General features: G+C 46.6%; 1 protein-coding gene across 2 annotated transcripts in view; it reads left to right on the plus strand.

The window, feature by feature from the left end:
* Positions 1-12366, plus strand: part of TBXAS1 (thromboxane A synthase 1) — a 183627-nt gene that overhangs the window by 113050 nt on the left and 58211 nt on the right. Inside the window, exons 6-10 of one of the 2 annotated variants that reach the window (XM_017499801.2) lie at positions 1638-1775; positions 2469-2557; positions 4521-4669; positions 6343-6473; positions 11289-11603. In XM_017499801.2, the coding sequence (XP_017355290.1) occupies positions 1638-1775; positions 2469-2557; positions 4521-4669; positions 6343-6473; positions 11289-11603 (822 nt within the window). The remainder of the gene's footprint in view (positions 1-1637; positions 1776-2468; positions 2558-4520; positions 4670-6342; positions 6474-11288; positions 11604-12366) is intronic. The other variant, XM_017499799.2, reaches the window with a different exon arrangement.

The raw sequence follows: 12366 nt of genomic DNA on the forward strand, positions 1-12366 counted from the left end.
TCTTGGCTCACTGCAACCTCCACCTCCCAGGATCAAGCGATTCTCCTGCCTTAGCCTCCTGCCACCATGCCCAGCTAATTTTTATATCTTTAGTAGAGATGAGTTTCACTCTGTTGGCCAGGCTGGTTTCAAATTCCTGACCCCAAGTGATCCACCTGCCTTGGCCTCCCAAAGTGCTGGGATTACAGACATGAGCCACCACTCCTGGCCAGGTAATGGGATTTTGATGAGCGAGTACATCTCTTGCTCTCCCACAGTGTTCAAACACCCCAGCACTCTAAGCCCTGTTTCTTTATGAACAGCAAATCCATTTTCCCAAAATGGCCCTCCCTCCATGAGCCTTGGCAACAGGGGACTCATGGGTCTCAGATTCTGTATCATCTCCCCGCTTGGGTGTGTTACGCTCTGAACGTTCTGCTCCTTGAGCTATTGTTCAGCTGTCCATAGGGCTGTCCAGGCCACCGTCCCTTCCTTGGTTCCTGCCTCCACATGGCAGCCTTCATGGAGCCAATTCAGCTCTGATCTACAGAACCCCCTCACCTTCAATCTACAGGATCCACTCCTTCAGCAGAGGAGTTGGGCCCCCGGTGACACAATTCTTTCGTATACCCAGAGCATGTGGATCTGACTCGGAGGAAGCTGCAGAGGGGAGGGTCCTATAAAATTGCATGTCCTCCCAACATCCCGCCAATAGCCTCCCAGCTGCCCACTCTACCAGATGTCTCCAGCCATCAGAATATTCCAGAGAAGTTAAGAGATCGTTCTGCTCAGAACACATAGCAGAGCAGCAACTAAAGCCTTTCTGATGAATGAGCCCTAAAAAAAAAATCAAAATAGCAATTGTACATGTTATCATTCATGGAAAAAGAATGCAGTTTTCATTAACCTCAACCTCAAATATTTGCCTGTGTTGTCTTCTAAACAAAGTCAATGTAAACCTGGTGTTGCGATTGACGTGTAGGATACAGATCTCCGGAAGTGATTCATTTACCATATACCATCCATACCTGAAATAGTGTGATCCACTTATGAGGCCACCTTTAGGAGTGACCCTGATAAAGAAGAGACCAGTAAGGCAGGAGAGGCATGTGCAAGCCATGCGGTTCAGCCCCTATGGAACAGATGGGAACAGTTGTCTACAAGAAGATGGGGAATGGATAGGCACTTGTGGTCTGAGTGTTGGGTGCACTGTCACAAAGAGAGAAGAGAGATGAAACCAACAAAAGATTGTTAGGTGAAGTCAGATTTTGCCGCGGTACAATAACGTACCTTTTGACAAGCAGATTAACTTTATAACTTTTCCCAGTGCCTCAAGACTTTAAAAGGAAAGAGTGGGTATTACATAATCAATACAGTTCAAGTATTTGTCCATTCACTTAACAAATAATTACTATGTGCCAGATGCTGTTCTAGGTGCTGGAATTATAAAAATAATAATAAAAAAACACAACAGACTAAAATCCCCCTGACCTCGAGAACTCAATATTCTTGTGTCAAAATCACAAAATCTAAACATAGGTTACATTTTATGTCTTTTGTGAGGAATGCTCAGAACGATGTATTAGAGCACATTGCTTTAGCTATGATGCTATTCTAGAATGGGCACCGAATGAAATAATTCTGCTCGATATTTTCAGCTTGGCCTTTTAATCATGCAAAAGAGAGTAAAAGGTCGCATGGGTGCCCAGCAGGCTCCACAAAGAATTCCACCCACCCATTTGTTGAAGCTGAGTGGTATCTATGTGAATCTTCATTATACCATTCTACCTTTCTGTGTAGGTTAGAAATTTTCTATTATAAAAGTAATTTCCTAAAAAAAAAAAAAAAAAAAGAAACCCAGCAATTACTCTGTGTGGGCATAGGAGGCATCTTGAACTCAAGGGTTTCCCAGTATTTGAAAGCTCAGTGGCTTAAGCACAAATGAATAACCATCCATCAGAAATGCTCTATAAATAATTTCTGTGTTAAATAAGAAGTTGAAATGAATGACCTTAGGTTCCTTTGGATACTGAGATTCAATATTCTAGTGAAAGATCTAAATTACAGTTGGAACAAACAAACATAGACTTGGCTTAATTCCAGAGATAGTGCATATGGATTGGGCTCTACTTACTCACTAATGCTAACCAAATGTCATGAAACTGAGTACTGATTCTCAGTTTTGTCTAAGCACTTAATGATCATTTTCATAATTATTTCACTGTATTCACTGTAAATCTGTTCTTCTTTGTTTCCAAAGATAAAAAATGCGTAAGCTAAAATAGATGTTTAAAGCTATTGTATTTTGTGAATATGAATATTTTATGAATATTTTAGGATCTTCCTCTTGAATCTTAGCCTTGTGAAAAATATCTTCCAAACAGTGTTCATTTTCCCAGAAAGCACCACATATAACCTCTTCATCTGCAGCCAATTTAGGTGTACTCCCGGCATGGTGCCCTAATTACACCTTTGTTATCCATTATCAGATGGCTCCCCTCATCAGCCAAGCCTGCGACCTTCTCCTGGCTCATTTAAAACGCTATGGAGATTCTGGGGATGCATTCGACATCCAGAGGTAAGGCTGCTGCATTACAGATGAGAAATCGCATTTTTGAATCGCTGCTTCTTGTAACTGTCCATAATTGCTGGACAATTACCTTGGGACTAGCAAACTGTGGAAACACTAGAAGCTCATAAAAGCATGGGTGGACTAATAAGAAGAAAAGAAACCCACTTCACATGGGAAAGAAATGTGAGCAGAGCCAGGGGACGTGTGGCCTGTTGAATCTGTGGATGGATCCAACCTCTGACCTCCACAGAACCAGGCACAAACAGGACAGGCCTGGGAGGGACAGGGCCCAGGGGGAAGAAGGTTCAGGCATTTTCATGTCAAGAAAAATTGTGCTGCACCTCAGCCCAGAAGCCATGACTTAATGGTGGACACCAAATTTAAATAACTGATTATCTGGCTTTTCATCATTTTATAACTAAAAGGTTTTTATTAAAAAAAAAAAAAAAATACCTTTAGTCTAAGCCTGTCCAGCCCACAGCCTGTGGGCCACAAGGAGCCTAGGGCAGTGTTAATGCAGTCCAACACAAATTTGTAAACTTTCTGAGTTTTTTTTTTGTGATTTTCCTTTTCTCATCAGCCATCGTTAGTGTTACTGTATTTTATGTGTGGCCCAAGACAATTCTCCTTCTTCCACTGTGGCCCAGGCAAGCCAAGAGACTGGCCACCTTTGCTTTAGTCATTTTATGCCATCATGGCTTACAGCAGATAAAAAATAAAGTAGGATGGTGAATCAGCCAGAAAGGGACTCATCCTTATCATTGCTAATGAAATAATAACAGAATCATGGCCAACACTGGTATTGCACCAGTTTACACAGTCTTTTCATCCACATTTTCTCTGATTATTATAGGATGCGTGAGTTGGCTAAAAATAAGGTGGACTCATAAGCTATAAAAGCAAAGTAAATAGCCCTTAAGACCCTTAAATCTTCAGCCGTCAAGATCAGATGAAATCAGTCAGTAGTCTCATTCTTGTTTTCACTCTAGCAGGGAAATGTGCAATCAATTGTAGAAATGTTTTCAATAAAAGCATTCAGAATTGAAAAAGTCATCTGGAAATGTCATATATCCCTTCATGATAAGTTAGTGGTTATAGACCTTACATACAAGAGGAGTTAAGTGTGTGTCTACATTGAGAACAATAATAGGCCTTTTAATTATTAAAAGATATTACTAACCCAGTTTTTAGCTTTTTGGAAAAGAATTTAATCTAACTACTCCTATAAGAAAAAGGAATAATTCGAGTTTAAAATGGCCTTTTAAGGGACAGGTTTCCTATAGCCTAAGAGGTTAAATTTTCTGGAGCTCCTGGCAGACACGTTTCCTTCTGTTTGTTTCTAGAGTGCAGTGTGTGTTTTCTGTAATAATATACAGATGTTTGTGAAGCCTGCCTTAAAGTTTGTCCTGTATTTATTTGAGTGTGAAGAGCCCTTGCTTTTTGTTTGTTGCTGTAAAGAAAACTATAAAATCATTAAGAGGAAGAGGGAGACAAAGTTAATAAAACTAGATAATTAGGTTGTTAATCCATCAATGACAATTTGATGTCTATCAATTAATCATTAGATTCTGGCCTGAGCTGGACTGTGCAGAGCTTTGGGTAAAGCATGTAGGCATTGGTTCACCTGTCTGCTCTCCTTCCCAGGGAGGAAAATGTAAAGTGTCCTTCTCAGTACTTGGTTGTGTTCTGGTCGAGCACGGCTGCCTGAAGCCTGAAGGTGGAAGAGGGGGTGCCCTCCTCCTCTCCCGGGTCTTTGTTTAGCTGCCAGGTCTTCGTGTCTCCTCCCGCGCTCTGCTGTCGCTGCTCAGAGTGTCCCCTCTCCCCCCACCTCACCACAGATCTGCAGAAGCTCCTCCGATGGGCATACCTGCAGGCGAGGCGAGTCAGTGTAGGCAGATCCTCTGGAGGGGACATTGCGAGTAGCCCCTGCCAGAGTCCTTTCAAATCCCTGTGTTCCCATCTGCTGTAGGTGCTACTGCTGTTACGCCACAGACGTGGTTGCCAGCGTCGCCTTCGGCACCCCGGTGGACTCCCAGCAGGCCCCTGAGGATCCCTTTGTGAAACACTGCAAGCGTTTCTTCGAATTCTGCATCCCTAGACCTATCCTGGTTTTACTCTGTAAGTGCTGCTGCAGCCCAGGGAAGTGCAATGACCCTAGTAAATTGGGCAGACCCCATGACACCTGGGGCGGCTTTTGGGGCTCTGCCTCTGCCACTGGGAAAGGGACTCGGGGTGTTCCCCTGCAGAGGCTTTGTCTTATGGAGCCACCAGTTTCCTCTTGTCACCTGCCTAGGGCCACTTACTACCAATGCTGTACATAACCCTGGCATTAGCAGTAAGTGGTCCCACAGCCATGGTGAGAACAGTGGGGACACACCGTGTTAGGCACTGGGTGTGCATTGCCTCGCTTAGTCCCGGTAATCACCCCATGAGAAAAATATTCTTGTCCCCATTTTTCAGGTGACAGACCAAGAAAGGCTGGGCTGAGACCGGAACCCAAAGCCTTTCATTTCCTAGGGCATATTTCTTTCCTCCACCAAAATCCTCTCCAAAAGACCTCTCCACTTGAAGCCCAACACATAGAAATCCTGTGTGGTGGATGAGTAGTTGGCTACCCATTGCTACGGGGACCAGTCTCTTCATTTTATTTTAGTTGTAGATGTGAGGTTTTGCCCTCTGGCCAATTCTAGTATCTTCTTGCTTTTATGGGAGCATTGACGTTTTGTTACGATTGTTACCGATTATTGCCACGATTTCTAGCCATTCTGCTGGGCTGGCAAGTTCCATTCATTCCTTGACCAGTTTCATTCCCATTTCTGAGCCAATGTCCGTGGGAGCCCCTGTTGCCCCTACCAGCTCTGCTCTGAAATCGAGGGCAGAGCCACTGAGCGTCTAGCAGTCTCTTCCTTCACCCTTTTTGCCACTCCTGGAGGCTGCCCAGGCTGCGTCTGCCCCTTGTGCCTCAACCACGGCCCAGGCCCGTGGGGCAGGTGGCTTCATTTCGCCATCCCTTCTACTCCTCCTCTCTACCTCTGCAGGGCCCTCCTGCTGCCATGTCGTGTTGGTTCGAGCTCTTGCTCTTGAAAATGGGCCCGCGCATTCTGAGAGCGCATGTGTTTGCAGCTGTTCTCCCCAGCTCAGTTCCTGTAGAGCCCAATGCAGGGTGCACCCACCATGGAAACCAAGAAGGTGAACCCAGCCAGCGCCCCGCTCCAGGGGAGGTGAAGGGTCCCTGATGCTGGCAGCCCAGTCCCCAACACATGGCAGCAAGGGCCCATGCTGTACGTGGGGCCCGGCAAGGGAGGCACCCACAGCAGCGGCTCCTGGAAGCAATTCAGGAGGTCGCTGGGGACAGTTATCCAGAGGAAAAAAAATTCAAATGACCAGAAAGTTTGTAAAAAGTAAATCAGCTTCTACCACTTGCTAAGGCTTGAAACAGCCTGTAATCCTTTCTCTCTTGATGAAGTACAAAGACCTTGGGCTCTCATCCCCAGGACCTGAAACGTTAATTTATAAGGATGAGCTTGACCTCTAGAGGGCCAGATGGAAGTGCAGACTCGATTAATTGCACAGATGTTTATTGAGTGCTTACTATGTGCCAGGAATGGTGAGGAGTCCCGAGAGGGAGCAAGACATCACCCCTGCTCTTAGAAGCAGCAGTGCGGCGGGGAGGGCAGAACTCCAAACGACTCCGATTCCAGGCCTGTGTTTGCTTCCTGGGAACAGGCATCTAATGGCCCTGGCTTATTATCACCCCCTTCTCAATGCCACTTCTGTTTTTCTCTTTCAAGTATCATTTCCATCCATAATGGTCCCACTGGCCCGGATTTTGCCCAATAAGAACCGAGATGAACTGAATGGCTTTTTTAACAAACTCATTAGGAATGTGATTGCCTTGCGGGACCAGCAAGCTGCCGAAGAGGTAACGTATTTTAATAGGACACAGCCTTGAAATGGAATGGAGCCGACTCCGGCATCACTGTCTCTGTTCTTCCTCTTCTCTCCCAACCCCGCACATCACACCATGCTGTCCTTCAGCAGTCCACCACTTACGGCTTCCAGGGACAGTGGAGAGAACAGAGGAAGGTTGAGGAAGGTCAGACAAGAAAGGGTGGGTGGGAGGCAGAGAGGAGAAGCCTAGAGCAATGTGTACGTCCTCTGACATGGACGGGTAGAATTAAAGCTGCCCCCAAAACTCTCTCTCTAGTGCCAGCATCACCCCAAGCACAGGTGAGAGCAGCGTAGAAGAATTTTCTAGGTAAATGTGCCCACATGCAATTTTTATGAGCATATTCTTTGTATTGAAAACCCAGCAAGATGGAGCTTTCCAGCATGAACAGCATGCTTATTAGACAGTTCGGCAGCTGTCAGTCAACCCCACACTCCCGCTGAGCATGGAGGGTGTTGCTACAAAATTCATGGTTGAGGGCCCACTGGACTCCTTAGCACGATTCATGTGAGACCCAGCACGTTCTTTCCTCCTTGCGGATCTGCACGATGCTTGGCACACAGTAGGAATCGAGTAAATATTTGTTGATTGAACCTGGCTAAAAATAGAGGAGTTTTCTGTGGGAAGAAAGGTCATTTCAATACTGGATATGCGTATGCATGTGTAAATCTGTGCTTTAAGGGCCTTGTGGCGTTAAAGAAAGTTACTAAAAAGGAAAAACAGGGCTGAAATGGCTTTTCCTTAGTTGACTCGCACAAGATGCAAGTTTAAAAGGGTTGTTTCAAAGACTGGGTGGGTGGCTCAGAGGAATTGGCGAGGTCCAATTGTTAAGGCATTGGCCTGGAACGAAATCAGGGGTCAATTAGTGGCTTGATATACTGAGCAGCCTTGGGCAGCGACCGTGTCCTTTGCAGCTTCGCACCCTGAGAACTGTGCAGCACATGTGTCTAGATGCAGAAGGCACGGGAAGGTACACGCAGGCTTACAACCCCTCGGCCCGCACCGCTGTGAACTCAACTCACATACCCTTGGAGGTGTGGGAGGAAGGCAGCTAAGGCCAGTATCCCTGGCTGAGCTCTGAGGCTTAAAAGGACAGAACATTCTGATCCAGGTTCATGCTTCTCAGCAGAGGGAGGATGCAGCCAGGAGGAGGAGGGATAAAGAAACAACCATTTTTGGCTGGGCGTGTGGCTCACATCCATAATCCCAGCACTTTGGGAGGCTGAGGCGGGTGGATCACCTGAGGTCAGGAGTTCGAGACCAACCTGACAAATATGGAGAAACCCCATCTCTACTAAAAATATAAAATTAGCCTGGTGTGGTGGTGCATGCCTATAATCGCAGCTATTTGGGAGGCTGAGGCAGGAGAATCGCTTGAATCTGGGAGGCAGAGGTTTCAGTGAACCGAGATTGTGCCATTGCACTCCAGCCTTGGCAACAAGAGAGAAACTGCTTCTCAAAAAATAAAATAAGAACCATTTTCAACCCTCAGCATTGCTCCGAAGGGCCACCCTTTGAGAGCGTTGACACACACACACACACACACACACACACACACACACACACACACAATCCCCTAGCCTGGCTATGGAATCAGGCTAAAAATTTTAAAACTGTTGCACTGAATGACTTACTAAGAGGTGAGAGGTTATTAAAGATCCAATTACTGGGATTGCCTAGAGCTTTTCCTTTTATAAACTCTAGTGCTGTTTGTTTCAAATAATGAGTTGATCTGAGAAAAACCTCCCAACCACAAATCCAGGACGGCCATGTCAAGACAGAGCTATACGGTTACTAAGAAAACTTGCTTTAAAACCATCTAAAGTCTGTATACATTCCATCAAGCAGATGTGTGTTTGCGCAGTGAAAATGCGGCACAGATGTTAAGAGGTAAATATTTTTCTAAGCTCTAGCCGATGGGTGGATTAGACACCTACATCTATCAGGGTGCGTATTTTTCTTGGATAGGACCATAAACCAGCACCATTTCAGTCCTCAATGGGCAGTGTTCAGATAGCCTCCCTGATGCAGTGTGAATAAAAGAAACCCATCCACACTGATGTTCCTCTCCAGCGCACAGGCCCTAGAGAGTGGCCTTTCCTCTGGCCTCTGTAGCTGGAAGTTAAGACCGATTTCTGCAAGACTCTGACAGCCCTTTAGCAGCCTGTCTGGGCTGGAATAAGAGGAAAGGATGCTGGCTGCAGTTTTGCCCATAGAAAAATGGCCGGTGTAAGCCATGCGCAGTGGCTCACGCCTGTAATCCCAGCACTTTGGGAGGTTGAGGCAGGTGGATCACTAAGTCAGAAATTTGAGACCAGCCTGATCAACATGGAGAGACCCCGTCTCTAATAAAAATAGAAAAATTAGTCAGGTATGATGGCTCATACCTGTAATCTCAGCTACTCGGGAGGCTGAGGCAGGAGAATTGTTTGAACCTAGGAGGCGGAGGTTGCAGTGAGCTGAGATCGTGCCACTGCACTCTGGCCTGGAAACAGAGCAAGACTCCATTTCAAAAAAAAATACCCAGTGTAGAGGTGGCTATGCCCTCTTTCCCATCATTACCCCTACACCACCTCAGCAAAGCCATAGCCAAGCCTCAGGGACCAGAATGGTATCACACCCTGAGGAGTTTCAGAGGTACTGGCAGAGAGGTCTGGGCATGCTCTGGGGTCCTGTGCTGGTGTCCCAGAGCTGAGGGAGCAGAGGATGTTCACTTCCCTTGTGTGCCATCTTGCCTGGCCCTACCCCAGCTCTGCTCCATGGGAGCAGGGCCAGCAGTGGGACCACACCAGCTGCCCAGATGTTGACCAAGCAGCAGGATGGCAACTGGGGAACGCCAGCCCTTGAGGATGCCATTTGAAAATGAGAACAAGCAGGGCCTGGGTGGAATGAGGCCGGCAACTACCCCTGACCCTTCACCATTTCTCAGCTATGAGAACCCAGCAGGCCGATGGGAAGCTGAGGACTTGCTTCCTTAGCCTCAAGGTCTGTGGCGCCCATAGCCTTCACCTTGAGCACTGCTAGGATCCCAGTAGGCACCGTCCAAAATCACAAGGCTGGGGTGCAGTGGAGCTGCAAAGGCATCAGCATCCAGGACTCCCGCTCTAAATAGCATACATTTGTCATCAAACTCAACACACGCTTCCTCCAATGCACATGCTGCATTACATTTTTGTCTGTTGAGTCATGGATTGCACACCTCACGTGTGCTCAGCACAAAACTGGCATGTTGTTGAGGGTGGGGTCCCGCCCTGGAGTTGCTTATAATCTTACGGAGGAGAAAAAGCAACCACACGTGAAACGACAAGTCTTAAAAGATGGAATCAGACGCTCAGGTGTGTGGCATAGATTATGAATGCAATTGAAATTCAGAAGCTGATGAATTGAGAAAATGCTGCCACTAGCACAGTACTGTGAATGAAATTCAAATATTTTCCTGTTGGTGTGAATGAAATTCTAATATTTCCCTGTTGGTGGTTCTGATACTCTCCTTTTGCCATTTTAGTCCCATAAGCTTCAGAAAACAGAAATGTGCCGGTTGTCCTTCATGACATCAAAGAGCGTTTCAAAGGAGGATATTCTAGGAATGCGCTCTGTTAACACAAAAACAGTTTAGAAACACTCCTATTGTTACAATTAGTAGTAGTGAAAATATAAAGAATATGCAAATGCCTGATAAAAAGGGTGGAGGAAGAAAGCTCTACTTAAATGGGGGCAGGGGATTACAGAGAAAAAGAGGGAAGCAATGTGAAGATCTGATATGAAGGCTAGCGGATACAGAAGGCAAAGCCTAGAGACTTTGAAGACAGGCGTCATCAAACTAGTCCCCTCCCCTCGCCCCCACCTTTGTTAACTTTCTACCGTGTGAGAAAAACTTGTGGCTGCCCATCCAAGCCCTACGTTGCACATAAGTGAGCAGTACAGCACGTGCTTGGCTTTCAATCTATATGATGTTTTCATTGTTTTATTTTTCCAAAACGAACCACCAACCAACAGTACAAAATGTATAAAGTAAAAAATAAAAGCCCCCTCCTGGTGTTCCTACCTCCTCCAGCTCATTGTGAACTGTCGGGTGGGGATGTTGCTAAAAATTCTCTATGCATAGACAGATATACATGATCATATATATATAGTACATTTGCTGTTTTTGCAGAAATGAGAGCCACTGTGCATACTGTTCCATGACCTGCTTTGGTTTTTATTTTATTTTATTTTTATTTTAAGACAGAGTCTCGCTGTGTCACCCAGGCTGGAGTGCAGTGGCGCAATAGCTCACTGCAACCTCCGCCTCCCGGGTTCCAGCGATTCTCCTGCCTCAGCCTCCCAGGTAGCTAGGACTACAGGCATGTGCCAATACGCCTGGCTAATTTTTTGCGTGTGTATTTTTAGTAGAGACGGGGTTTCACTATGTTGGCCAGGCTGGTCTTAAACTCCTGACTTGTGATCCTCTCGCCTCGGCCTCCCAAAGGGTTGCTTTGTTTTTCTTAACAAAGCGGCTCAATGACTTTCAAATCAGCCCGGATAGAATGGCCTCTGCCTTGCTCAGGGCAGCATCCTACACTGCTCTTCACTGCCCCAGAATCTGCCTGACCAGTGCTATACTGAGGGACATTCAGGTGGCTTCCAGGCTCTCACCATCCCAGATAACTCAGCAGTGAGGAACCTTGGTTCATACTGAGCATTTCAAAAGCTAACCTCTGTATCTTCCTCCTTTGTTCTCCAAGAAGCCTCACTCTTAATGACTGACTGCAAGGCCAAAATGTGCATTTTTCTGCTTGTGTCCCTTAGAGGCGGAGAGACTTCCTCCAAATGGTCCTGGATGCCCGACATTCTGCAAGTCCCGTGGCCGTGCAAGACTTTGACATTGTCAGAGACGTCTTCTCCTTTACTGAGTGCAAGCCGAACCCTTCCCGGCAACACCAGCCCAGAGCCATGGCCAGGCCTTTGACTGTGGATGAGATTGTGGGCCAGGCCTTCATCTTCCTCATCGCTGGCTATGAAATTGTCACCAACACACTTTCTTTTGCCACCTACCTACTGGCCATCCACCCCGCCTGCCAAGAGAAGCTTCTGAGAGAAGTGGACCTTTTTAAGGAGAAACACGTGAGTACAAATTGGGTCTAGTTGCTCATGGGATATCCATAGGACTATTGATTTTGTGTTTGTGGAAGTGAAACTTGTTTTTAATAACTTGCTAATATCACATTCTAAGCTTGTAAGATGAAATAGGGTCTTTGTTCAGCTTCTCCCGCTCTCCGGGTTAGCAAGTAAAATGGAATGTTGAGAACAACCACCACAACAGAAATACACGTTGTGTGTATACCTTCACTGTCTGGGGTAGACCATGAAGCCAGGCCTGGCTCGAGGAAGCTACAGAGGTCCAGGAAAGAGTCAGGCCCAAAGGGCAGGGATTGGGAAGGAGTTATGGCTTCCCAATGTCTGACTTGGAGGGAGGCAGATGTGAGCCAGAAAAAAGAGCCACGCTGGAGGCCAGGTGCAGTGGCTCACGCCTTTAATCCCAGCACTTTGGGAGGCCCAGGCGGGCGGATCACAAGGTCAAGAGATTGAGACCATCCTGGCCAACATGATGAAACCCATCTCTACTAAAAATACAGAAATTAGCCCAGCATGGTGGCACGTGCCTCTGGTCCCAGCTACTCGGGAGGCTGAGGCAGGAGAATTGCTTGAACCCAGGAGGTGGAGGTTGCAGTGAGCCGAGATCGCGCCACTGCACTCCAGCCTGGGAAACAGAGCAAGACTCCATCTCAAAAAAAAAAAAAAAAAAAAACGAGAGAGAGAGAGAGCCAAGCTGGAAGGCAGGAGGGGACGAAAGGACAGGCCAAGCTGGAGCCAAACTGAAGACCAG

This window comes from Cebus imitator, unplaced genomic scaffold (assembly GCF_001604975.1).
Source record: "Cebus imitator isolate Cc_AM_T3 unplaced genomic scaffold, Cebus_imitator-1.0 Scaffold260, whole genome shotgun sequence".
In the NCBI taxonomy this organism is placed as follows: domain Eukaryota; kingdom Metazoa; phylum Chordata; class Mammalia; order Primates; family Cebidae; genus Cebus; species Cebus imitator.